Genomic DNA, 25,047 nt, shown 5'->3' with positions numbered 1-25,047 from the left:
TTCATTTTCAGTTTAATGGGGAAATGTGTTTTAAACCATTGTGCACTAACTTGAAGTGAATGTAAGCCTATTCTAAAATATTATAAATGTGGTTTAAATGCTGTAAAGAGGAAAATGTATGCCGGGGCGGGGGGCAGATAAATTCATGGTTGAGAAACTGTTACACAGGTATGTGATTTAAGTCTTCTGTTGTTATGTAGGACCGATTACAATTTCTAAACTACATTTAGAGTAGGAGGTGATCACTTCTTAAATTTGATTGTTTCATATACTTTATTATTGCACAGTTTCAAATAGAAGTATTAATGCATTTCATTGTAAAAGCATAGGACTTTAAAAAAAGACAGGAAAGTAATTTTTCTACCTTGTAGGCACTTCTGCTTAGTCTGGTATTTAAGCCTATAGCATGTGTGAACCCTGATAAGATCATATTTAAATCTTCTAACTTGTTGCAGCTTTTTGGATTTGCCTTATACTGCAGTAAAGTTTTCTCCTGAAATGTGTGTGTGTCGTCTTCTGTCTCTTACTAAGCAGCCAGTTTGAACTTAACAGGGTTTGATATGTTTAATATACACACAAAATCCTGGCTAAATTGTGGAAAGAAATCTCTTGAGCTTGTTGAAATGTTCTCATAGGTCTCACAAAAGAGCAATGCCTTTTTTTCCTTTACGAGGATTGAAACTCAGTCTACAGAATGTAACTAAAGCTTTATATCAGGAGTTCTTGTGTCCTGTAATAAAATATTTTTTTTTCTATTAACGGTGAGGTTTTTAGTATACAAAAAATGAGCTAATGATGCTTCAGATGATATATGTAATGTATTCTTTTTATTTTATGTGTAGATGGCTCTTGGACAAGTCCGAGCAGTACAACACACTGGGAGGGAATGCCCTCTCCTTTTAAAGGCAGGAATTTTTATTTATTACCTGTGTTTAGTATGTAAACATGACATAAACTAGTGGATCTTTCTGGATTGACACAAATATTTCTTGGAATATGTGTCTGAGTTTTTGCTGCACATAAATTATGGTGGTTCATATAACCTTTATTTTGGGGTGGGAAGGAAGCATCTGAAGTCTATCTTTTTGGATATAGGTTAATTATGCCTTTTATTCATTTACTGTACAGAAAGGATTTGGATGGTAGTGCTGTAGTTGCTTTGAATCTGCTTTTTTTTGAAGTTTTATGCTATGAAATGCTTGATATTTGGACAGGAATTTCAAATCGACATTCAGATTGAGGTTGCATTGCCATGTGATACTGTTGTATTTTCAGATGTTTGATCTAGATTTGTGGTCATTGTCAGATTTTTTTTTTCTTTAAATCATTGTTGATTTTTGTATGGATTTGATTTTTTTTTTTTTTTACTATAGAAGCATCATTAGCTTGAGCAACCAACAGAGCTAAACTTTGTTCCTTGTCTTAATTAAGTTTCAGTGACTGGGTATCTATGAGCAATCTACAGCGTGTTCTGAAAACTGCCTTTTGTTAAACTACTAATAGACAATATGGAAAAACCTAACACCTTTTCAGCTATACTAACCAAGTGCTGAGTGTTCGTGAGATTCTTTCTTTTATTCAGATGATCAACTCCCTGAAATTGGAGGAAAAAAAAAAGAAAGAAAAGGAAAAAAAAAGGAAAAAAAAGGAAAGGGGGACTAAAATACACTGGAAAGTTACAATTCACACTAAAAGGTGTAAACACTTCTTGAATTTCCTGGCAAAAAAATTTAAAAAATCTTAATTTTGCAGATCAACCAGATGCTAAGAAAGTTGCTCCTCAGAATGACTGTAAGTAATTTTTATTTTGTTGCCAAAAAAACCTAAACAAGTATAGCATTGTCAGAACAAGAATTTGAAACAGTGTTCTGGTAGGTGATACTTGAATCAGTAAGATCAAAAGAATGGCTGGGGGTTTATGTCTTATTTTCTTGAAGCAGTGCATGTTTGCTTTGTAAAACTGACAATGTTGTTAGCAACAGCTGAGAATCTTCTTAGTTGTTTTTAAACCTCTTGATAACACTTCTTAAAAAGTCAACTTGGGCAAAAGTTGATACAATTAAGTTTTATTATCAAAGGAGAAGCTTAGTTGTAAATGATACTATTTGTTTGAATTTAATTTTAATGATATTTGTTTATAGCTTTTGGAAATCAGCTACCACCGATGCATCAACAACAAAGGTAAGAGTAACACTGCATCTTATGTAGAGTTTTATTTTTTACTGAAAGAAAGCAGTTTCAAGAAACTTTTCTGAAAAAGTGGTATCAATGCATAAAGCAATTACTCTGTATGTGTGGTCTGTTGAAATTTCAGCAAGTCCCAAGCCAAACACTTAAAATGCATCTACATTGCAGTCTTTTTCTCTTCACAGCCTAGGCTGTGCGTCAAGCTTAGTAAAAGGAAAACGCGTTGCTGGTTTTTACTGCTTGAGCATAGGTAGCGTAATCAGAAGTTGGAAGCAGATCTGAAGGGGGAAGGGTTGACACTATCTTGTAAACAAAAAGGAAAGCTAATGGATTAAAAAAACCAACTCGGATTTAATACAGTGTATTGCTCAGTCAGCTGTCTTTGCTACAACTTAGTAGTTTTCTCCACTCATTTCTTCCCTAAACCACATGCAACTATTATTCTTATGCTTTGGCTGGTTTTGGTAGATGAGATCCTGAAATTTGTGTATTTTCAGCATACTTAGCTGCATATACAGATGAAACTTAAAATGCCACACTGGCCTTTTCTGTACCGCACATCTGTTAACAGTAAAGAAGAGGAAGGAAAACTTAAATCAATTTGTATTATACTTGAACTTTTTGTGGTCACTTTTGTATATTGTTAGTTTACGTAGTACTGTGCTTGCATAATGACTTCTGGAGAGAGGCGAGTAAGCCAGGGCAATAGTGGGGGCACTAGCTTTCTTTAGTTTAATGGGAGGACGTATATAAATTTAATGCCAGTTTGGTCTCTGAACGGTTGTTGTATTTGTTTGATTTAACGTTCTCTGTAGGTCTGTGATGACAGAGGAGTACAAAGTTCCAGATGGGATGGTTGGATTCAGTAAGTAGTATGGATGTGCTGGTGTAGTATAGTGAGGGATGTTAGCAGAAGCTGTTAATACAAATAATCTTTCTATATTTTCTTTTTCCAAGTAATTGGCAGAGGTGGAGAGCAGATCTCACGTATACAGCAGGAGTCTGGCTGTAAAATACAGATTGCACCTGGTAACTATTTGTGGGGTTTTTTTTCCTTGTTTATTTTGCTGGGTTTTTTGGTAGAAAGTTCAGAAGGCTGATCATTGCTTCTAATTGCCTGAACCTTCATTTAAGGTATAATTTAATGTTTTGTGCTAATTGCAATTATCACAGTCTAAAGAAATGCAAAATGCTGTAATACACTGATTATTATACTTCAATGACGTTCCAGTAGTTTGTATATTATGTTTCATTTCATAATCTCTTTCTGACTTAACATCACTGCTAAATTGGTTTTATTTTATGACTGTAGATAGTGGAGGTCTGCCTGAAAGATCATGTATGCTAACTGGAACACCAGAGTCTGTTCAGTAAGTAAAACAAATTCTGTGTGTTCATATTTAACTGTGTAATGCACTTCAGTTTTTAGATCTAAATATAATGGCTAGATAGCATGTCTATAATACTATGTTTTTCCTCTATTGAAAAGGCACTTTGGTGACAATTAAATGTATACATAAGAAAAAAGGCCCTGAACCTGCAGTCAGATCCCTCAACATACTTGGAGTTTTAAGACAAAAATACGGAACTTCAACTTTTCAAGTCCAAATCTTGTTGTAGATATTACTTACCTAAGCATGCACTGATTTCAGCTTGAGAAAGGTGTGCTAAAAAGAAACTCTTTAGTAAGCATAAATGGGAAGATCACAGGGAAAATGTGGAAAATCAGTAATGTGTGAGAGTAGGAGTTACTCAAAGCCCAGCCCATCAGAGTTCTTAAATGTCTTTGGTATAAATTAACGTATACCAGAAGTTAGGAAAGTGGTGTCTATGTAATACCTATCAGCAAAGTTAACTTTTGCCTTTCTGTGTTCAGGGAAGAGGATGATAGCAATTTTTTTTTTTTTTTACTGGCCTGGAGAATATATAACCACTTGAAGACTTGACTTGTCCTGGCTTTGCTAGGAAAGATCTTAAGTGTAGTAGTATATTTGGTATTACCTCATTTATGTTAGCTGCTCCCACTTCATGTTTGCAGGTAAGGCCTGCAGCTACATGTTTTCCTTTGGGAAAGTAGCGTGGCATTCTCCTCTTACGTGGCAGCCAAGCAGGCTGCTGTTAATGAAGTCATTCCTTTATGGGAATTTTCTTTCTAATTATAGTTTATTCTGCTCGCCTGTTAGAGGGAAGAGTTTTTAACTAATGTTAGTACTGTAATCATAATTTTACTCTGATGGCAACTGACTTACATCTGTGGTGAATATATACTTGCTTTGTCCACTGTTTTGGTAATGGTTAGAAGTATAAACGTCCTTACTTTGCATGCTGAATCAAGCAGCAGCTATCACAGTACTTGGTGTTAAAGCCAGGTTTATTTTGCCTTTTTATAAAACTTAACATAAAATAGATCTGCCTTAAGGTTGGCTGTTAGTAGGTTAAAGAAAAATTACTGTCAAATGAGAGGTTACCTAAATTACTACTGAAATTAAGGAAAGTTAGAAAAACCTTTCTGTCTGGTGATTTATTGTTTTTAATGCACTAAAAAAGGTAAATTGTAACAATTTCAAATCTTCTCATTAGCATGTATTTTTTCAATATTTTAAAGGACAAGTTTTCCATCTTTTGCTCTGAATTAAGGTTTGATCAATGTAACTATATTCAGGGATGATGGTCATGTTTGAGGAGGTGACTTACGTGTGTTTGGTAAAGAACCACCTTTTGTATTCTGACATTGGGGTGGGTTTAGGTCTACCACATTATCTTGCAATTAGTTTCTTAAGTTACTGTTACAGATTTACTGAGTTTGCCTCATATTTCTTAGTGGTAGTAATTATATTTCTTCTGCAGAAACTTTTCAAATTAAGAAAAGAAGAAATTTCCAAGCAGAATAGGTGTGGGCAGGTGATACTTGTAGGAATAAGTGTATTTATAAATGTATGTATCCCTCCACAGATCAGCAAAAAGATTACTTGATCAGATAGTTGAAAAGGGAAGACCTGCACCTGGCTTTCATCATGGTGATGGACCTGGAAATGCAGTCCAAGAAATTATGATTCCAGCAAGTAAAGCAGGATTAGTTATTGGAAAAGGTGGAGAGACAATTAAACAATTACAGGTACATGTGTGTCTTTTTTTAAATGTGATAGTATCGAACGTGGATTTGGGTGGGTATTGACCTTCCTTTTGTCAAATAGGAGCGAGCAGGTGTCAAAATGGTCATGATTCAAGATGGTCCACAGAACACTGGTGCAGACAAGCCCCTTAGGATAACCGGAGACCCTTATAAAGTTCAGGTATGGAGTCCTTCAGAATTCAGAGCATTTTAAAATCCATTCCAATGTTGCAGTACCTAAATGCACTTTCATTCTTCTTTTAGCAAGCCAAGGAAATGGTGCTGGAGTTAATTCGTGATCAAGGTGGCTTTAGAGAGGTGCGCAACGAATATGGGTCAAGAATAGGAGGAAATGAAGGGATAGACGTAAGCATGGTTGAAAAACTTGTTCACTGTATTTTGAGTTGTTAACATTAAAATGTTAAGCTGTGTAATACCACTGAAAAATCTTAAACAGATACCAGAAGTGGTTGTGGCATGTAAGTATTACTTGATCATTGCTGAAATTACGACTTTAGATGGCGTGCAGCATTCACTTTGCATTACCAGCAGTTCTGAACAGTTTCAGCTAGCTGGAGTTTTTTTATCAAATAAGCAAATGAGTTTTATGGCTAAGTATATAATGTCATTATAGAAATTGGAGTTTGGCCTTCACCGAAGAATATTTTAAGTCCACCTACTATGCAAGTCATGACCTTATAACTGTTCATCAGAGGTGAGGCTGAAAGTTTCATCTGCTAGAATCTGCATTTTAGGCCCATTAGAACTTTTGTTCTTTGATTGTGAGAAGCATAATATCCACTGGAATTGCTGCCACTATGAGAACTTGCAGTGCATAGGATCTCTTTCTTTTTGATGCTTTCGTCCAGTATTTGTTAGGCTCGATATTAAAAAATTCACACTTCAAAAAGCCTTAAGTGTCATAGGGCTGGCCCTAGTTTACCGTTCTAATATGTGACCCTTTAATTGTGTGAATTTGGTAGGAATATTTGTATCATTGACATCTTGACTTCTTTTTTTCTCTAAGGTTCCAATACCACGATTTGCTGTAGGTATTGTAATTGGAAGAAATGGAGAGATGATAAAAAAGATACAGAATGATGCTGGTGTTAGGATCCAGTTTAAGCCAGGTTGGTAGTATGTCCATAAGTTTCTGTGAATTGAGTAAATTTACTGGATTACATATACTAGAATAGTTCATTTTTATTCCAGATGATGGAACAACTCCAGATAGAATAGCCCAAATCACAGGGCCTCCTGACAGATGTCAGCATGCTGCAGAAATCATTACAGATCTCCTTCGAAGTGTTCAGGTTGGGTAATATGTTGTTTACCATTTAAACTCTCCTGCCAGACTTTTGGAAAGACTTAAAATTTTAAAAATGAGTGTGTAACTAAAGAAAATAATTGTGTTATTTGAATCTACTTCAAAGTTCAGTCTGGAATATGAATGTTTGCTTTTACAGTTACAGTTTTGCAAGTGTCAGGATGATCATGATAATACTGATTCAGAGTCATGGCAGTTCTTGATCTGGCTTGTTTTAGACCTGCTGCTTCTGTTGTCTTGTATTAATAGCTGATATGCTGTTACTTTTGGTTGTAATTGGTGTTTAAAAGACGGTTTAAATGCTTATTTTGACGTGAGCCCTACCACTGCATTTACAGAAGGCAGACAGAAATTACATCTTTGTACATGTGAAACTTTCTGCTTTCTTCTATATCCTTTCCTTCTTCATCTTTCATATGCAGAGTTGTACAGAACATATTTTAAAATGTAATTTAGGTCTTCTGGAAAAGAAACTATCGAAACTATTTGAGTAGTAAATCAGTTTTTTCTTAACAAATGATGTGATGTAACCAGCTGGCATTAATATTAAGTTTGCAGTAATTTTTATAAACATGCTAACTTGTTGCTTTTTGTTTTTAGGCTGGTAACCCTGGTGGACCAGGACCTGGTGGTCGAGGAAGGGGTAGAGGCCAAGGCAACTGGAACATGGGGCCTCCTGGTGGATTACAGGAATTCAATTTTATTGTTCCCACTGGCAAAACTGGATTAATCATTGGCAAAGGCAATATATCTTATATATACGTGTATCTATATGTAGTTAAAAAAACTCTCAGCTTTTCTATTTGTACAAATAGCCATACTAGAGACATGTTTCAAGAGAAGCCTTTGCAAATAGTTTCATGTACAGTGGAGCAACATAATACTGCTAAATTGTAACTATCCTAATATTCTTTTCAGATTTTCAGCACCAAAACACATACCCCAGTAGTTAAAATTCAAGAACCAATCAATTTATCTAACCCATTTTTTTTAAAGTAGTAAGTACTGAGTTACATTGGTAGTGTTTGGTGGATTCGTACATGATGTTAGCTTGCATTTGATACAGTTAGCTTGCATTTGATACCGCTTGATTAGCCTAGCGTTATTGCATGTGTAACTCACTCTTGAAACCAATTTTCACATATTCCAGTGAAGATCTTTTACAGTGGAGTCCTGTAACAATTTCTTATGTGTGTGTTTTTTAAAATAATTACTTCTCAAATAATTTTGTTTTAAAAATAATTTACTGTATGCTTCTAAATGAAACCCTTGAGTTATCTTAATCTTTTGTTTGTAACATGTTTTCCAAACACAACAAATAGGCTGACATAGTTCAGTTCTTGACCTGGAAGGTTGATTGTTGTTGGTGTGGGGTTTTTTTTTGGTTGTGGGTTTTTGGGGGTGTTGGTTGGTTGGTTGTTTTTTTAAATGCCAATTTACCCCTGTTTTGAAAACTTTATGCCTGCTAATGATACATGTGACTTCTCAGGATCCTATAAGAGGAGGAACTAGTTTAGGGAATTTAACTTTCTGATTTTAGTGCACTGCAAAAAATGTGGACTTTACCATCTGGTCAGCTTCTGGGCTTGGGGTTTTTTTTTTGTCATCTGTGCTTGCCTACTGCTCTATAGGGAGGTTAGGCTTTAAGGTTGTATTTACTGATAACCGTGGGTATTGGTTGTTATTCATGTCTAATCTTACATCTTTACATGAATGGAAAAAACCAGACAACATTGTAGGAATTCTCTGCTGTTCTTTCTGAGTGACAATATTGTGGTCTTTAATTTAAAAAATAATTGTATGACTAGTTTATTGCAATCAAAGCTCTATACTACACCAAAGAGGCTTTTTTTTTAGTTGTTAGAATGCTCTTGTATCGCTTATAAGAATAGGTGTCTCTTCACTTTTCTATCTTAAGCAATTGACTTTCTCTGACTTGAATCTTAGTATTTTCGCTTTAATGCTTGTCATAAAAGCTGTATGTTGCATTGTAGGTGGTGAAACTATTAAAAGCATAAGCCAGCAGTCTGGTGCTAGAATAGAACTTCAAAGAAATCCTCCACCTAATGCGGATCCAAACATGAAGATGTTTACTATCCGTGGAACACCCCAGCAAATAGATTATGCACGACAGCTTATAGAAGAAAAGATTGGAGTGAGTGTATAACTATTTTGGTTTGCTATTATAACAGAGTAGGAAGTGAGTCTCTTTTGTGGAGACTTTTCCTCTATTTCACTTCCAAATTACTTAAATAATAAATTGATAATAATAAATGGTAATCTGGATTTAAAGTACTATAAACATAATTTGATGCACCAAAAGAAGCAAAAATTTGAAATGGAAAGAAACGGTTGTTTTCTTCAATGTAAGATAGTGTATTTTTTAATTATGTATTCTTGGAAGATGCCCGCTTTGTGTGTAATGAAAAATTTGATGACTTCAAAGGTATTCTTGATGTTGTTAAAGCTACCAAACTGTGTGCTTAGTTTTCCAGTCTCAGTGTATTTACGTAGAGTTTTAATCCAAGTTCACGCTCTTTAAATTCACTGCACTTTTGTTTGCATGTGTATGCATGTAATCAAATTTACTACCTGTTTTTCCTACCTGATCTTACAAACAGATTTAATTAGCAAGATTGGGCAGATTTAGATGTATCAGTTTATTTTAAAACACTGATAGTCGTGTTTTAGTTTGTGGGGTTTTTAATACAACTTGTGGAAAAATCCATGTTTATTTGTAAAAGTCTTTGTTTCCTCAAGAAAGAACTAAAATAAATGTAGCTTTTTAGTTGCTATTACTGCCACAGCTGCTTTTAATTCTCTTCTTTAACTAGCCATAAACCTAGTTAATCTTCAAAATGACTGTTTTCTCCAGGGAAGTGTCTTAATTTAAAAACAACCAAACCTTTTAGATTATATTCTTAAAGTGTTCAGACTTGTGCTTCCAAACTGCTGAAAAATGGAGAACTTCAAGGTTTATTTTCATCTGTGTGCTCTTCTTGTTTCAGGGTCCAGTAAATCCATTGGGTCCACCTGTTCCTCATGGACCCCATGGTGTTGTTCCTGGCCCACATGGACCTCCTGGGCCACCTGGTCCTGGTGCTCCCATGGGACCATATAACCCAGCTCCTTATAATCCAGGGCCTCCTGGCCCTGCACCTCAGTAAGTACTGCTTCAGCTAGCTTCCTTTTTTGTAGGGTGACCCTGGAACTGGCTTTCACTGTATATGTATGACTTGATCTCTTATAGTGGTCCTCCAGCTCCGTATGCTCCGCAAGGATGGGGAAATGCTTATCCGCACTGGCAGCCACCAAATCCACCAGATCCAGGTAAGAAATGTCACAGTTGTGCTGTAGTGTGGATACACTTTGAGTACATGCATTTTGTCCTTACAAGTATATGTTCACAGTTCATTTGTGTCACACTGGTAAATCTGAAAAAGCTCCTGTTCTTCAGGCTTTTCCTTACCGATTGTCGGTTTACCTATGTCTTAAACTTCCCACGTGTTGCTTGTGAGATGTTGAAATTCAGTTGTTACAGTTGGAATGTTCTTTACTAAATGTTATTGACATTGCATCCCAATTTACAATACTTTTTGCAAGACTCTTGATTAACTGACTTTGTGCAAATCAGTTCATTTTTCTTAGAATGGATGTTTTTACATAAAGTTCTTTAATGAGGATGTTTTCTTTCCCTAGTAGTCAATGACTTTGTGTTTTATTTTAAACAGTGCCCCTTACAATCTCACTGATCCTGACTTTGCACAGTTTATGCTATATTATATATTTCTAGCTTTTGTTGACCTATATGAGGATTGCTTCTCAGAGTCTTACACAAATGTATTTTGTTCAGTCCTTTTTGAGGGATAAAACTTCTGTTGAACTGCTGTTAATACAGTAAAACTAGTTAGGATCATGTATTTTGAGCTTTTGCATATAATAGTTTTGTATTTTCTTCTGAAACCCATCTTTGTAGAATCTGTTTCTTCTATTTCTGTTTACCTTTGTGAAGACCGGGAGTTTTTACCTAATTACAGCTTCCCAAAGTTTTAGTATCCTGCTTTTCTTTAAGTTATATCCTTTGGTTGGACTAGAGCGTATGGGGAAACGGAACTCCAGTCACAGAAGGCATGGTAAGGCTAGATGCTTCAGTCACTCATACCTCATTTGTTTGAGGTAGAGCTTCTTCAGAACTTCAGCCAAAAGATCTCAATTTTATTTTTGTTATAAATGGAATAAATATTTTCTGATACTCACTGGTCCTGACACAAGTTCCTTTAGTGAAAAAGGGGAGGACTTTGGAGGATGTTACAATCTACGGAGAGTCCTATTCATGTTCAAGTCTTTCATATATCCTTTCTTGGCAAAGAACCACTTCTGGTTTCGTTTTCCTAACTCTTACAAAAGGTAGCTCTGCATGCATTCAGTTTAGTATTTAAAAATGCCTATTGTTGTTATCTAAAAGTAGAATGATTCACAGTGACTTGAAGTCTCAGCATACCAAAAGTATCATTTAATCCAAAACCACTGCCAACATGTTGCAGCCTTTTTCATGCCAACGTTTCATTTTTTATAGTCATTTATCTACTTAAAGATCTGTAAGAAAAATGGTAAATACTCACCTTGGTATCATCTTGATGATGATTTTATAACCATTGTTTGGATAAATACTCCTTAAAAATCTAATGAAGTTTTCCTGTGTGCAGTTGAAGTTGGTGTTTCTTTCAGCTAGCATTTATTTGGATGAGTTTTGTACCGTTGTCCACTTAGTTGCTCATTTCAGTGTAACAAATGGGTTATTTCAGTATTTTTTTTCAGAGGTGCTTTCTCCAGATCCATGCTTGCCTCTTGTCATGTGAAAGTGGAGCTAGTTACTACAGTCAGATTTCTTTGGAAATTTAATGAATCCTGCTCTGTTCTTCTATTCTAGAGAAGTAGCTACTAAGGGGAAGGAGGGGGGGAACCAAGCAATGGCTTATTTGATATTTGCAGGTAACCGTAGAATATAGTACATGTTAGTTTAAATCCACTATTGTTGATGGAAGCAGTGTAATTTAAAAAGGAAGCAGCATGTTAACATTGTTTTCTGTATGCTGATACTACTGTGTGCATTTTAAGTGGTTACATCTGGCTTTAATGCTAAATGAAATGCTGCAAGAAATTTGTTGTGTTGTGGATCTCTTCTCCCTGAATGCCTTTTTCAGGGGATCTCTTCTTTCTCTTCCATTAGCCGCTGCCTTACCTATTTTGTGTTTGGGGGGAAATATACTGCCATTTCCACGTGTAGTTATTCTAAAGTATCAGTTGTGTCAGTGTCTTTATTTGAAGTTCTTCCCTCAGCTGGCTGCATTTATTTGCAGATATTTTTATTCTTCAAGGATGCAAATAATGTTAAAGGATGCTGGTTGTGTTATAGAACATTACATTCTCTAACAGTAGATTTGCAGTTTTTGCGGCTTGCCAGTCTTGTAGTGTAATCAGTCTCTCTGATTCAGCAAGAATAAGCCATTCCTAAAGGCTATATGTGAAAAACAGAAATAAGGCTCTAGGAAGCAGCATCGTTGGCCTACCTACATATAGTTAAAAATAAGGGAAGCACAGAGAGAGCTGCGGAAGATGCAAGTGTTGCTATTATTTGTTATGCTAAAAAGCTGTAAGTAAACAGTGATGCTTTATAGCCATGTATGGGGACCCAGGTTCTTAAAATACTATGTGTTTCTGTATTTTACTGTTACCTTAAAGTTTAACTGACCAGCATTGCAAATGGATAGTAAAATTTGTATTCTTCTGTTTCAGAAATATGTGTTTGGCATGCCTCCTCTGCCAGTGTCATTAGTGTGAGGTTATAACAAAAGTAAAAACACTGAAATTTTTTGGTGCTAGAATGATTCATTGATGCTACCATTTAGTAACATGATTGTTTAAATAAACTTGAAAATCTGTTTCTATTTATCACATTTAAAAATTAGTAAGTGACATTGTAGTAGTAAGGGTTCTAGAATGATTTTATCTCATCAGTCCTATGAAAGTGTACTTTGTACAATACACTTGTCTGAAACCTGATCAAAAGTTTGTGCTAGAAAGAAAAGATACTTCCAGGATGTACATGGTTATTTGGTTTAGATGGATTTTCCCTTGGAGGAAAATATGACTGCTTAGGACAGGGTTAATTCTGTTCGTACTACTTTTTATAAATGCTTATGTTTTGTTTTCATAGGTAAGCCAGGAACAGATCCCAATTCAGCAGCGTGGGCAGCTTATTATGCTCACTACTATCAGCAGCAAGCACAGCCACCACCTGCAGCCCCTCCTGGTGGACCAGCTACAACCCAAACTAATGGACAAGGTAGCTGTTCAGTAAAATAGATAAATTTCTCATTGCTGGGGGTGTAGGTGCCCCATTATTTTTTATTGTTGTCCTCATATCTTGGGTAAATCGATTGTAAGGTAGCTGGTTTTCTTGGGAAACTCTTGCTTACAGCCTTCAACATTGCTTTTCTTAATTTCAGCAGTAATAAGGGTAATGTATTTATCTTGTAATGTACTCCAAAGAGAATTTTGCTGCTACTTGGGCTGACTTAATTGTGTATACATAGTGCAGTCAATTATAAAAATGGAACGAGGCAAACTGTCATTTGCTTAAACAGTTGCATCACTTCCCGTGGTTTAAGGACAATTACAATGGTAGTATTTAGTTGTATTAGTATAATTGTTGTGCCTGGATGAGGCTTACCACTTCAATTTTAAGTAGTATTTTGTACTGTGAGTGGTGTGCATTTCCCGAATCTTAAACTCGCCAAACACTTTAAACAATTTTTTGTTTCTTTGTGGTGTCTTTTACTAATTGTTTATATTTGTAGTAGCATGTACCACAGAGGTTTATAGTGTTAGATTTGAGTGATGTTATTTGGGATTGGTACTGAAAAATTCAGCTGATGATTTGTAAATTGTTCTATGTGTGAAACAAAACCCAGTACTTTTATATTGACTATACTTTTACATTGACTATTCTTAATGTAATTCAGGAGATCAGCCAAATCCAGCACCAGCAGGGCAGGTTGACTATACCAAGGCCTGGGAGGAATACTACAAAAAAATGGGTACGTGTGCTTGTTTTTTTCTGTTATTGCATAGTAGAATGTTTTAGGAGACTTGTGTATCTTTTTTGATGAGATGGGTTTTTTACTCCAAAAAAAAAAAAAATGCACAATCCGTATGTCTTCTGAACCATATACTGCTAGAGGGCCTGAACCCTGCAGAAAAACAGACTTAAAAATTTGTGTTGTGTTTAAGGCATTTATTTGTATTCATGCTAGTAATTAGCTTTGCAAAAGTACTTCATACCTAATGAGATGTCTATATTTGATCATTGGGAAACAACATATTTTAAATGCTTCAATCTGAGTATTTTTAAGTATATTTTTAAAGTATATTTCGTAAGTTTTGGAGTTCAACTTTGATCTATTTTATGAAGCTGTTGTTTGTCTTTTTTGGTAGCAGTTTCCTAATGCTCTTAAGATTACAGATTTTTTTTTTTTTTTTTTTTCTTGTAACTGGCTTTCTGTGTTCCAGGTTATTAGAGCATCATAACTAGCTTTCATTTATATCATGCCTTTTTATAAATAGTACTTGCTTTGCAGCACTTAAGAGCTGTGTTTAAACTGCAGGTTATATGTTGTTGCTGGCTTTTTCAAAATATATTGCTTGAGCTGACTTATAAAACTGAAATGTATTTCCTTGTTAAGTTGATGGTCTCATCATTTACTGAATAAGGAAAGAATGCGTGGTCTTGATGCATTGGCAGAAGCTGCTGTTATCTTTTAAATCATGGGAATGTCTTGCAGGTCAGTGCTTTGTCCACAGTGTCCTCCTGTGGATATTGTAGTTGATATAGATCTGTACGCTGAGGACTAGTGGGCTTATGAATGCCAGTGCTTTCCCTGGTATCTCTGTTTGACCAGATGTATAGCAGCATCTAGTGTGGATTTTCTGTTTGTTTGGGTGTGAGGGTTTGGTGAGTTATTTTGCCCTCTTCCAACTGCACCCCGTTTTCTCATGAAATATTAAAAGGTATTTGGAGTTAAGATTAATAGCATGTTTAATTCCTCTTAGCAGCCTTCTGCCAGGTTGATCTCAAATTATTTGCCAAGACATAACTACCTTTATTCTTCTTTATTTTGGCACAGCATAAGTGATGAAATGAAACAGAAAATAGGTAATGATGATTTACTTTAAGAACTGTGTATCAGACTAAGAAAATTGCAACACAACTCCCAAACGTGATTTTTAAGATATGATGGGCCTTTCCATTTTTCCTCTTCCTGTTTCACTGAACTACTTTTTTTCAATTTACTATCTCTGTTAGTTCAGCTCACATTCTGAAATGCCAAGTTATGGGTTTTTTTCATTGCCTTTTTAAGAGTAATGTAATTTGTTGGCAGGGGCTCTGCCATCTTTCTAATTTGCTATCTCTGGAAGGCGAAGTCTGGGTTGCACTAGGCTTGCATTTGCTCTAATTAAATAATAGCTAGTTATAAGGTGTTGGGATAGAGTCTCTGGGAGCAAGACCAAAGAGGAGTGTGAACCCAAAAAAGGTAGACATTGGGAGATTTAAAGAATTGCTCTTAAAATGCAAAATTAAAAAATCCCAAGGCAACAATCAAATAAGAGGAAAAACATGAGCAGTTCTGATCTTAATTTCTTTTTCTAGTTCAAATTGAGTTCTTTGCCTGAAGGAGAACTCTTGATGTCTGGATCTGTATAACTTGACTGTGTAAATTGTGAGAACTTTTTGCTTCTTCAGCGTGTTGAAAATTTTGATCTGGAAGATAACATTTGTCTTAAGATCCACTTAGAATAGAGGAAGAACTGACCAAGTGAGGTTGAAGGGCAGAGAATTCATGTAGAGTTGATTTAGTGCTAAATAGAGGTGTGTTTTCCCACCTCCTTAACAACAATGTTAAGAAGTAGTAGAAGATCTGATGAACAGGAAGCCTGTCCATCAGCAGGTTTGTGTGGTCTCTGGGCTCTCAAAATACAGCTGCTACTGTTTGTGCTTCCTACCGTACTGTAATGCTTCTGTCCCCATTAACTTGTGCAAAAGGGGGAAGGTAGGAATTAAAAGTCACTCACTCTTTGACTCCTTTTTCAGATTTTTCACAGCACAGATAATTACGCAAACAGCTGTTTTGGAGAACTGAACTGAAACTTGGGACTTGCTGAGCCCAAGCAGGTTTTTTTTTTTTGCTGCTGAAGAAAACTGCTTTGATAATTCATGTGGCAGGCTTAGGAGGGTGACAGTACTGAGCTGAACAAGTTGGATGTGATACTGCAGTTGGTGCTCTGGATTTTCTCATACTTTGTTAACTATGAGTGATCTGACAACTCTAAAAGCACCCCTGAATATTCCCATCAAAACCATTACACTTTTCCAAAGTGGCTTCCTACTGATGCAGTGTGACTCGACTAATCACAGAGAACACTTTCCAGTGTATAGAACAGTGACTTGAAAATAACCTTTTTTTCAACTTGCAAATATAGTGGCAAAGTCCATCTCCTTTTTCAGACTCTTGTCCTGGTCAGGGACTATTGCTTTGAGTAGCAAATACAATTAAAAATAAGACTGGAAAGCTAGTAAAATTACTCATGTGCACTGGTAAGTTACTGTACGTGGATCTTGTAGGTGACCCATACTATCTATTTGCTTGGTACCCTACTTCATAAATTCAGATAATTTGTTTCAAATTTCTGTTGAGTATTACGAGGTAATAAGACAGTAGTTTAGCTTTTGAAGGCACATAGATGCTGTTGTCTTGAATTGGGGACATAGGATTTTTATTTTGCCCTACAAGAGCTAAAATGAAGATTTGCATAGCTTGGCCCTAAAAATCTCCCATGGATAACAGTTCCCTCTAAACATGAAGTCATATTTTAGTAAGTGATCTATATGTCACTGTAGGAGTTTGTAAATTTATCATCTGAAGTCATTCTGCCGTACTGTGGGCTTGATTTATAGTTGAGGGATTCCATAATAAAATAGTGGAACTATTTCCTCAGCATTTTAGCAGGAAAGAGAACAAAGAACAGTTTTCTCCTATTAGAATCACCCTTGATTTGAGTAGTGGAAAAACTGTAGAATCATCTGGCATTTTCTTTCTTAGCCTTCCTTAGTGGGGAGGTGTTCTGTGTTTCTTGTATTTCCTTTGTATGTAGTTGATCTTGTTTGTTAGTGTTCTAAGTTGAATCTGGATATTAATGAGCATGTACTGTTTCAGTGCAGTTCCGTACACTGAAAGGAAATTTTGACTAAACTGCTGAATTCCATGTGTAGGTTCAGAATTATTTACAGTACTTGGTAGGAGAATGATGCAGCTAAAATACTTTGAACTTTTACTAACCCATTTCAGGACAGAAGTCCAGTCTTGACATCTTTGAGTAGATGTTAAGCTTCCTCTATTTGATTTATTATTTGAATTTCAACAGTGCCTTGGGATAGCTGGCTGAATGTCAGAAGATTCTTGGGTCATAATGCACAAAAAATGCCTTAGCTTTGACATTCAGCTGCACTGACAGCTATGACATAGCTAAATAATCTTTAAGTAGAATTATTATCTCATAAATTAATAGTGAACTTACAAAAAGCGTATCCTGGCATAATTTTTAACCATATTAAAAATCATTTTAATCAAAATAATTGATCAGAAGAATAACTTTCTAAGTTGTGGTAAATTGTAAGTTTAAATTGTAAAATGTGATTTCAGCTCTTGAGATTTGAAGAAATTTAAGTAAATTCTTCTAGGAAAACAATTGCTTTACTGTATAACCCAAAAAGTGATGGTGAGGTTTTTTTAATATATCTACAGTGTAAATGGAAAAACTGTGTAAGTTGTATGGAGGGTTGGAAAATGGAAGATTGTATTTTGAAGACGTTCAGTGTAGTGCTTTGCCAAATGTTCAGATTGCCTGCTCACACTTAATGTTCTTGAGAGGATTGGGAGAATACACTTACATGTAAGAGCAGTGTGGATAGCTAGTATTCTTCATGTGAATTTTCTGTGTAAAAGTATTTTAAAAAGAAACAAACAAAACCAACCTTCTGTCTGATACCCTAGAAAACTGTTCATTAGAATCTTTGATATTCGTGTTCCCCAGAAGGTTGCTCAGTGGTCTTGTATCCAAATAAAAGGTAAGGTGGTTTCAGGTAGGACTGAAAACTTTCACCCCTCTTTGTGTGGAAGCTGCCCCTTTTTCTTGATAGCAGAACAGAAGATTAGGTGCACCTGTAGGTGTACAGGGTGCAGGTTTGCATTTTCCTTGGATTTATTTGATGTAGTGTGATTGGATGTTGTGTTTTGGGTTGGGTTTTTTTTTTTCCTTCTAGTATCCTAGAAAAAACTTGGGGAGGTGGTGGTTTTTCAGTAGTATCCTAATTCTGACTGTAAAACTTTGATTTTTTTAAAGAAATAACTTTTTAAGAATGTAATCACAAAAATGTCATATCACAGTAGTAATAGTTCTGTTTTGGAAGTTCAAGAAACTTAAAATGAAGCATTCCATATAAAACCCTTTTGTCTGGGTGCATGTAAGTGTGAGGAGAGATGATTGGATAGAGAGTGGTGTTCTACTTAGATACATTCTGTAGTGGTAACTGCAAAAACACCTTTCAGACAAAAAGTGAAGATGATAGTGGTAGTAAGTGGAGTGTGTTTGATGTTTCTGAAATAAGAGAAGGGAAAAAGGAAGTAAAGATGTCTGCGACAAACCTTCCTTGGAAGAATGGCATGACTGAGGGGAAAAAGGAAGTAAAGATGTCTGCGACAAACCTTCCTTGGAAGAATGGCATGACTGAGGTCCTAAAAAGTTGGCTGTAATTTTTTTTTTTATACACTAAAGAGTCCTTGTGTATTAATCTATTGCCTTTATAGAGTGTTTAAACTGCAAGTTGATTTTGTTGGAAGGACTGGTAGTTCTCAGCTGTATGTCTAGGAGAGTGTGTGTGTGTGCACAGACATGTGTGTGCACACTGTTATTTATAGAGGATTGGAACTTAAGCGAAAGTTGGAAGGAGAAGTTTCAGGACCATATTCTGTAGTGGAGTAAATGTTTACAAAAATTAATGCTCTTTTTGAAAAATGTCATCTGCAATAACCTAGCAGTTGCATTAAGGAGGCCAGAATTGGGGGAGTGAACAAATTGGCATTTGGTGAATTAATCAGTGCAGTCTGTACCGTAAGATATCAGTCTAGGTGGATTATAAAACATAATCTCGCCTGTTGACCTGTATTTTAATTTAAATGCTACCGGGTGTTCAGGTCAGTTTGCATCAACTGTCTTTAAAGACTTTTTCTCTGGAACATGATTCAAGAGGCAGACAAAACTGTCCTTACAGTTCTTCAGTTTCGTTTTATATGGGAATCATTACATTAAAAGAACAGGATGAGTGGTTAGGTAAAAAAAAAAGGCAGCCACAAGATTACTCAAAAGCCTTGGAGGAATATTGCAAGAAGCTAGGTGACGTTTGTTAGGCAGAGAGATTTGGAAATGTTCTCATTTCTGTTGCAGCAACAAAGCTATATAATTTTAATTACTTGTAGGTCAAGCAGTTCCTGCCCCCGCTGGGGCTCCGCCAGGTGGTCAGCCAGATTACAGCGCAGCATGGGCTGAGTACTACAGGCAACAGGCAGCATATTACGCCCAGACAAGTCCACAGGGAATGCCACAACATCCTCCAGCACCACAGGTATAAAGTTTAAGTGTTTTTTGGCTGGCTTCCATTTCAGTGGTTATAGATATTTTTTTGCATGTCTCCTGCTTTGTTACCTTTGGAGTATGCATCTTTTTTTCTAGCGAAATAACTCACAATAATTAATAGATGACTTTGTTTACCTGATAACTTGAGTTCTCTATCTATCCATATGTTTGGTGATGATGTTTTTTTTTTAAAAAAAGAAGAAAAACTTTCTCCTCCCAGGGTTTTGAAAACCATGCAAGAAGCCACCACCATTTACATTAACCAATTTTTCTTTCTTAAAGGCTTCACTCCTGAGTTAGCTCGATTTAAAGGATTTTCTTTAACTTTTTGTGTATCTCTTATGTATCTCTTCTGCACAGGGCCAATAATAAGAAGTGGACAATACAGTATTTGCTTCATTGTGTGGGGGAAAAAACCTTTGTTAAATGTATGGATGCAGACGCCTTGATGAAGATCTTAATTTTGTTTGGTTAAAAAAATAGTGTTTTTGAAAATGTACAAAATATCTATCACTACTGATAGGAGGTAATATTTCTGTGTAGAAATGAAAAATGGTTTGTTTTTAGTATTAGTGTAGATGTACACATTCCAGCAAATGTATTTGCAATTATGTGGTCAATGCTTTGTGATATAAATGTACTTTTTCAATGTATACTTTATCACTTTTAAAATGCCTGTTTTGTGCTTTACAATAAATAATATGAAACCTCCTGTGTCGGTAAGTTGGATATGTGGGTATATAAAGAATTATAGGATTGATTTGCAACGCTGAATCAAGGTACCTGTACACAAATGAGTTTTTTGGTTTTTTTTTCTTTTCCCTCTCCCCCCATGAAACCTTGTTGAGTTTAAAAACTTGTTGTTAGCCTGTTTTTCCCCTCTTGCAGAATAGTTGTAGATGGAGGATCTTCCATTCATTGTATTTTGCTGCCTAGCACCAGTAATCTTGATTACCTTAATTTTCTTTCTATTTGATTAAAACTGCATGTGTTTAAGAAGGTGATCTTTTGGCATACTTCCATTGCATTAACAGTGAAATTTCCTTTTATACATGACCACTGTTTCAGACCTGTGCAGCTGCTATAACAGATAACTTTTGTTCTTAATTGAATACTTCAAAACTGTTCCTGCATAACTATTTTATGGATTTTTTCAGACTAGTTATAAAATTTATTTTAAGTGTAATGTGCTTAAGCCTTCAGTTTAAAGTAGTCCACTTCAAAATTCAGTGTAGAAAAGTCAATGTGGTATGCATAGTAGTTACAAAAATTGCATCTGTCCTTAAAACGCTGTTTTGTTTGAGTGGTGGGGAGTGGCTGAGAACTTCCTGCAGAGCAGAAAACTTCTGGTTTTGTAAATACTGAAGTATTTGAATCAATTGATTATTTTTTTTTATATTGCTCTAATGCTCATACTAAAAAGCTGATTCTCTTGAAATCCTATGTTTGCTCTTTGCATATTTATTGGCTCTTTGCATATATTAGACTACATGCAATACAGTCTGTCTTGCCATTGTCTTGTTGAAGTGCAGGTTTGATCCAGCCAGTATAGAACTAGCTCTATAGGGGTGAGGAGGACTGTGCTGTGTATCATCCTTGATTGTTCCTTCAAGGAGCATTGCACTGTAAGTACATCAGAATGACAAATTGATGAACTGCAACAGTATCTTTTTGTCAATGTTCCACATAATGAAAATGCCATACTTGTGTGACTATTATGTTGGAATACAGTGCTGATATCTTAGGAAATCATAATTGCTTCTTAATTGATAAACATAGGTTTGCGTATATATATATACATATACATAATATGAGCTTTGTGGGTAAGTATTCCTGAAACGTTTAGCAATAGCTAAAGAAAATCATGTTTCTGTTTATCTGAGTAATAGTGTTTTTCATTAGTACTCCTGAGACAGCTGTATCATTCAGTGTTTTAAAGTATGCATATCGTAACATTGAAGTCTTTGGAACCACTTGTTAGACAGAAGTTGTCTTTGTCTTCAGATAGTTTGCAGATATGTAGTGATGTAGGTATGTTTTAAATAATTCTATAACTGTTACTTGCTTTATCTTTTGGAACACCATACTGTTGCTTTGAGAATAAATTTTTTTAGGGTGGCTGCACAGAGAAGTAAAAGTTAAGGCTTGAAAATTGAAGTAGTTTATTCAGGTAATTAGCAATGTATGTATTGTGCTGTAGAAACAGAAGGAATTATTTTTATCCCTTTTAAAATTAGGATTTATTCTGATAGCTTAAAAAAGGCTAGGACAGTATTTGCTATCTTTTAGTGTAGGGTATGACGTTTAATAGTTCAGATATTTTGCATGGTATTTTGTAGATAACCTTATAGAATGGTGCATTTATTATGTAGTAAACTGAGCAAAATTAAATTCACTGGATTCTTTATCATTCACAAAATGGAGGCTGTTGATTTTGATTCATTTAAGGTATAAAATCTTTATTAATTGCAAACAGTGCAATTATTTATACTTCACAGTGCCTTCCCAGACCTTCCACCTTAGGTTCTGCTGCAAAAAAGCAACAGGTAAGCACAACCTAAGGAAGTATATAAATTAATATATTTCAGTACATTAATGTTGTCCCTGTGAGATCTTTGTGGTTGTGTATTGAAAAGCAATCTGCTGCTTCCCCAAATGCATTGTTACTCATGGTTCCATTTCAGTGGAAAGTCTTTTAAGTTTTTAAACAACTGTTTATATTTCTAGGTAAATATGTATCTTTTTTTTTAGAAAAGATGAGTAGATTGCGGTAATTAAACTTGATCAGAATAAGTAATTTTTGTTATTTTTCCTCAAATAGCTAATTGTTGCAATTAAAGAATCAAAACCTTTAAAAATATGCAGTAATTACTTTGGTTAGAAACTTCAACAGCCTTCACAAATGTTTTTTATAGTAGGGCACTATTCCCACTCAAACCAGTAAGACCTAAATATAAAGAATATGACTTCTTGTTGTTATCACTGAACTTGATAACTTGTCTTACAGTTATAGTGTGTTAGTGGAATTTTTAGATAACTTAGTTTGCTTATTCATACTTGACGTGATAGGAAAACAGATTCTGGAGTTTCAGCGATTAGTATGTTTTAACTGAAAAAGCATGTGCACCAATTAAATGTTGACAGTACAGCAAATAATATTTTATCTATATAGCAGTCAGTGTATCCTGTTTCTTGATACTTTAACTGAATTGCTGTATATTTTGATAGTTTAAAATGTTTGTATGTCTTATAGATGGTCTGGTACAGGTTTTTGTTTTCTGGTTTTTGTTGTTGGTTTTCTTTTTTTAGCTTAAAGTAAAGCAGCATCTATTTGGTTTTTTGTTGATTATTCTGTTTCTAAAATGTGCTGCTCCTCTTTCAAAGTCCTGCTTATCTGTACATCAAAGAAAAATATTCAAAAATACTGCCTTCATTTTCACACACAGTGCTGAAGATGCTGCAAGCACCAAATCATAGCTCATAGAATCAGGTCCTGAGATAGTTACTACCAGTAAAGAGGAATCCTTTGAGTGTATGCCATTGGTGAGCCGATGAGCATGGACCATAGAAGGGCTCCATGTAGAAGGTAAAATTGGCAAAAACATAACAGATTTGAAATGTATCCCATACATAATGGTGTAGGGTATAATTTTTGTTTTGATCACTTTTCATTCTTTAAAGTATTATTTGTTTGACCATAATGTTCCATAATCTGTTAAGTTTTTTAAACTGTGATTTAATAATATGAACCATCTATTTTAATTTATATTCTTCTAAACAGCCAAGCTTAGATATATTGAATTTTTGAACTAAATTAATAGTTGTGCTTTAGTTTTTCTCAAGCCACTTAATATTTCATCTGTAGTTTAATATGTAACTTCATTTTTGACGTCAGAAAAGGTTAGGCGTGTACCATTTGGATTTTGATACTGTGAATTTAGTGTTGGGGTGAGTCATTTGTTCACTTCCTTTTACATGATACTTTTGTCTTCAACTGTTGTTGCTAAAATATCTTAACAGTCTTTACAATTGTAAACTTAGCCAGGGGGAGGAGATAGAGAAGAAAAAGCCAGTTTATTGGAATGTTGCTAGTGTGTGGAAGACGAGATGTTCCTGTGTGTAGCATTTGAGGTGTATTGACTTCCAGCTTTCTCACTGCTGGGCTTACAGGCATGCTATTTTGTGCTAAGCATAGTGTTGATTTTTCAACTCTGTCTCCAAACTCATAGTTCTTAGGAGAACAGAAAATAGATTATTGGAGTTATCCTGATCCAAAAAGATAACTGGACTTGTTTAGAAATGTAATGAACTTGTCCAAAAGGTGTCTTTAAATGTTTCCTGCCCCCCCCTCCCCGACCCCCCTTAGAGTTCCACAAATTAAGTAGAATGTGAAGACTACAAAAAGTTTAAGAAGGAAGCATGATGTTCAAAGTAGGAAAAGCATTTTCATATCACTTTCTGCAGCCTATACTTTATAGGACATGAAATTAAATGTCAGGTGGATGATCTTCAGTCTAGCATGATCATAAGACCTCTATTTTAAGCTGTCCAGGCGGACAGGATCATTATTCACTTGCACAGCCTATCTTGAAATATTTCATCTTTTTACTAGTGGTGTTTTATTGGATGATAGAAACTGTTTCTCCCTTGTTCTCTTCCAAAGTAATTTTTAAGTTTTCCATTGCATGCTGAAAGCTTTTTGTTTTGCTTTTTTCTGGAAGTGGGGGGAGGAAGGGAGGACTGGGCTTTTCAGAAAGCATACAGTTGACAGGATTCCCTCTTCCCTAGTACTAGCTTATAAAACTCTTATGTATGCACAAATATTTCTCTTGCGTGCATGTGAAATGCCTTTTCGTCCTGAGAAAAGTGTTCTCTGCAGAAACTACCCGTGTGTAAAAAGAAGATTGGCTTTAAAAGGCAACTGTGATGGGAACAGTGTCTTAGGGAGATGCAGCTTGGACTTGAGGTAAATTGAATGCTTTACAAAAATGTGGTTTTGAGCTTGAGTTGACATTGTATGTAATATGGGTACACGTTAACTGTATAATGTTTTTTGTATGGTTTTTCTCAATAAATGTAAACTGATGGATAATAATAGCAATGTTTTTTGTCTTTTTTATGCTTGTATCCCTGCCTTCGTTAGTTTGAAATAACAGGTTCAGAGGAAAGATATTGCAGCAACTAGTACCTCTGTGAATGAACATCACCCACATGAAATGAAGTAAAATATATTTATATGGCTATTAGGATAAATACTCATTCAAAACATCATGCAGCTTATTGCTGGTTTTTTTTTTTCAAACTGTTTCTGAATTTGTAACTATTTTATTGAGGCAAAAGAGTGACTTCCAATGGGTAACTATACAAAGAGCAGTCCGCAGATTCAGCCGCAGGAAAACTTCACTTTGAAATGACTGCATAAATGTCGTTTGCTGCAGCTTACCTTGTCTTTATGTTAAGGCTTATAGACATGTTCTTTAATTTAAAATGTGACTGTTTGTAAAATTGTTCCTACAGAAGCGTAAGCTAAGCTGAACAATTCAGATGGTGTTAGCACAATGATATTAGTGTTGATATCAAGAGGTCTTAGAGAAGAATAGTACAGTAGCCTTAAGAAGTCAATGTTTAGTGATGCAGCAATAAATTTATTGCATTAAGAGAGAACAAAGAT

The 25,047-nt window shown here is 35.3% G+C and overlaps 1 protein-coding gene across 18 annotated transcripts in view; it reads left to right on the top strand.

Moving 5' to 3' along the window:
• Positions 1 to 25,047, top strand: part of FUBP1 (far upstream element binding protein 1) — a 37,390-nt gene that overhangs the window by 1,693 nt on the left and 10,650 nt on the right. The window contains exons 3-23 of one of the 18 annotated variants that reach the window (XR_015699332.1): positions 843 to 905; positions 1,753 to 1,791; positions 2,142 to 2,181; positions 3,003 to 3,052; positions 3,145 to 3,216; positions 3,500 to 3,557; positions 5,140 to 5,302; positions 5,382 to 5,480; positions 5,564 to 5,665; positions 6,327 to 6,429; positions 6,512 to 6,612; positions 7,227 to 7,368; positions 8,621 to 8,781; positions 9,635 to 9,789; positions 9,877 to 9,956; positions 12,844 to 12,972; positions 13,652 to 13,726; positions 19,220 to 19,365; positions 20,904 to 21,001; positions 21,875 to 21,922; positions 22,823 to 24,471. Coding sequence is in view for 11 of the 18 variants with exons in the window: in XM_087734728.1 (XP_087590854.1) it covers positions 843 to 905; positions 1,753 to 1,791; positions 2,142 to 2,181; positions 3,003 to 3,052; positions 3,145 to 3,216; positions 3,500 to 3,557; positions 5,140 to 5,302; positions 5,382 to 5,480; positions 5,564 to 5,665; positions 6,327 to 6,429; positions 6,512 to 6,612; positions 7,227 to 7,368; positions 8,621 to 8,781; positions 9,635 to 9,789; positions 9,877 to 9,956; positions 12,844 to 12,972; positions 13,652 to 13,726; positions 19,220 to 19,365; positions 21,875 to 21,937 (1,841 nt within the window). In the remaining 7 variants the exon portion in view is untranslated. Of the gene's footprint in view, positions 1 to 842; positions 906 to 1,752; positions 1,792 to 2,141; positions 2,182 to 3,002; positions 3,053 to 3,144; positions 3,217 to 3,499; positions 3,558 to 5,139; positions 5,303 to 5,381; positions 5,481 to 5,563; positions 5,666 to 6,326; positions 6,430 to 6,511; positions 6,613 to 7,226; positions 7,369 to 8,620; positions 8,782 to 9,634; positions 9,790 to 9,876; positions 9,957 to 12,843; positions 12,973 to 13,651; positions 13,727 to 19,219; positions 19,366 to 19,736; positions 20,088 to 20,903; positions 24,472 to 25,047 lie in introns of those variants that run through there. The other 17 variants (XR_015699328.1, XR_015699329.1, XR_015699331.1 and 14 more) reach the window with 17 other exon arrangements.

This window comes from Nipponia nippon, unplaced genomic scaffold (genome assembly GCF_047370975.1).
Source record: "Nipponia nippon isolate SJK-2023a ecotype South Korea unplaced genomic scaffold, ASM4737097v1 scaffold_5, whole genome shotgun sequence".
NCBI classification, from domain to species: Eukaryota; Metazoa; Chordata; class Aves; order Pelecaniformes; family Threskiornithidae; genus Nipponia; species Nipponia nippon.
The sequence above is the reverse complement of the archived record's forward strand: the minus strand, read 5'-3'. Positions and strand labels throughout refer to the sequence as shown.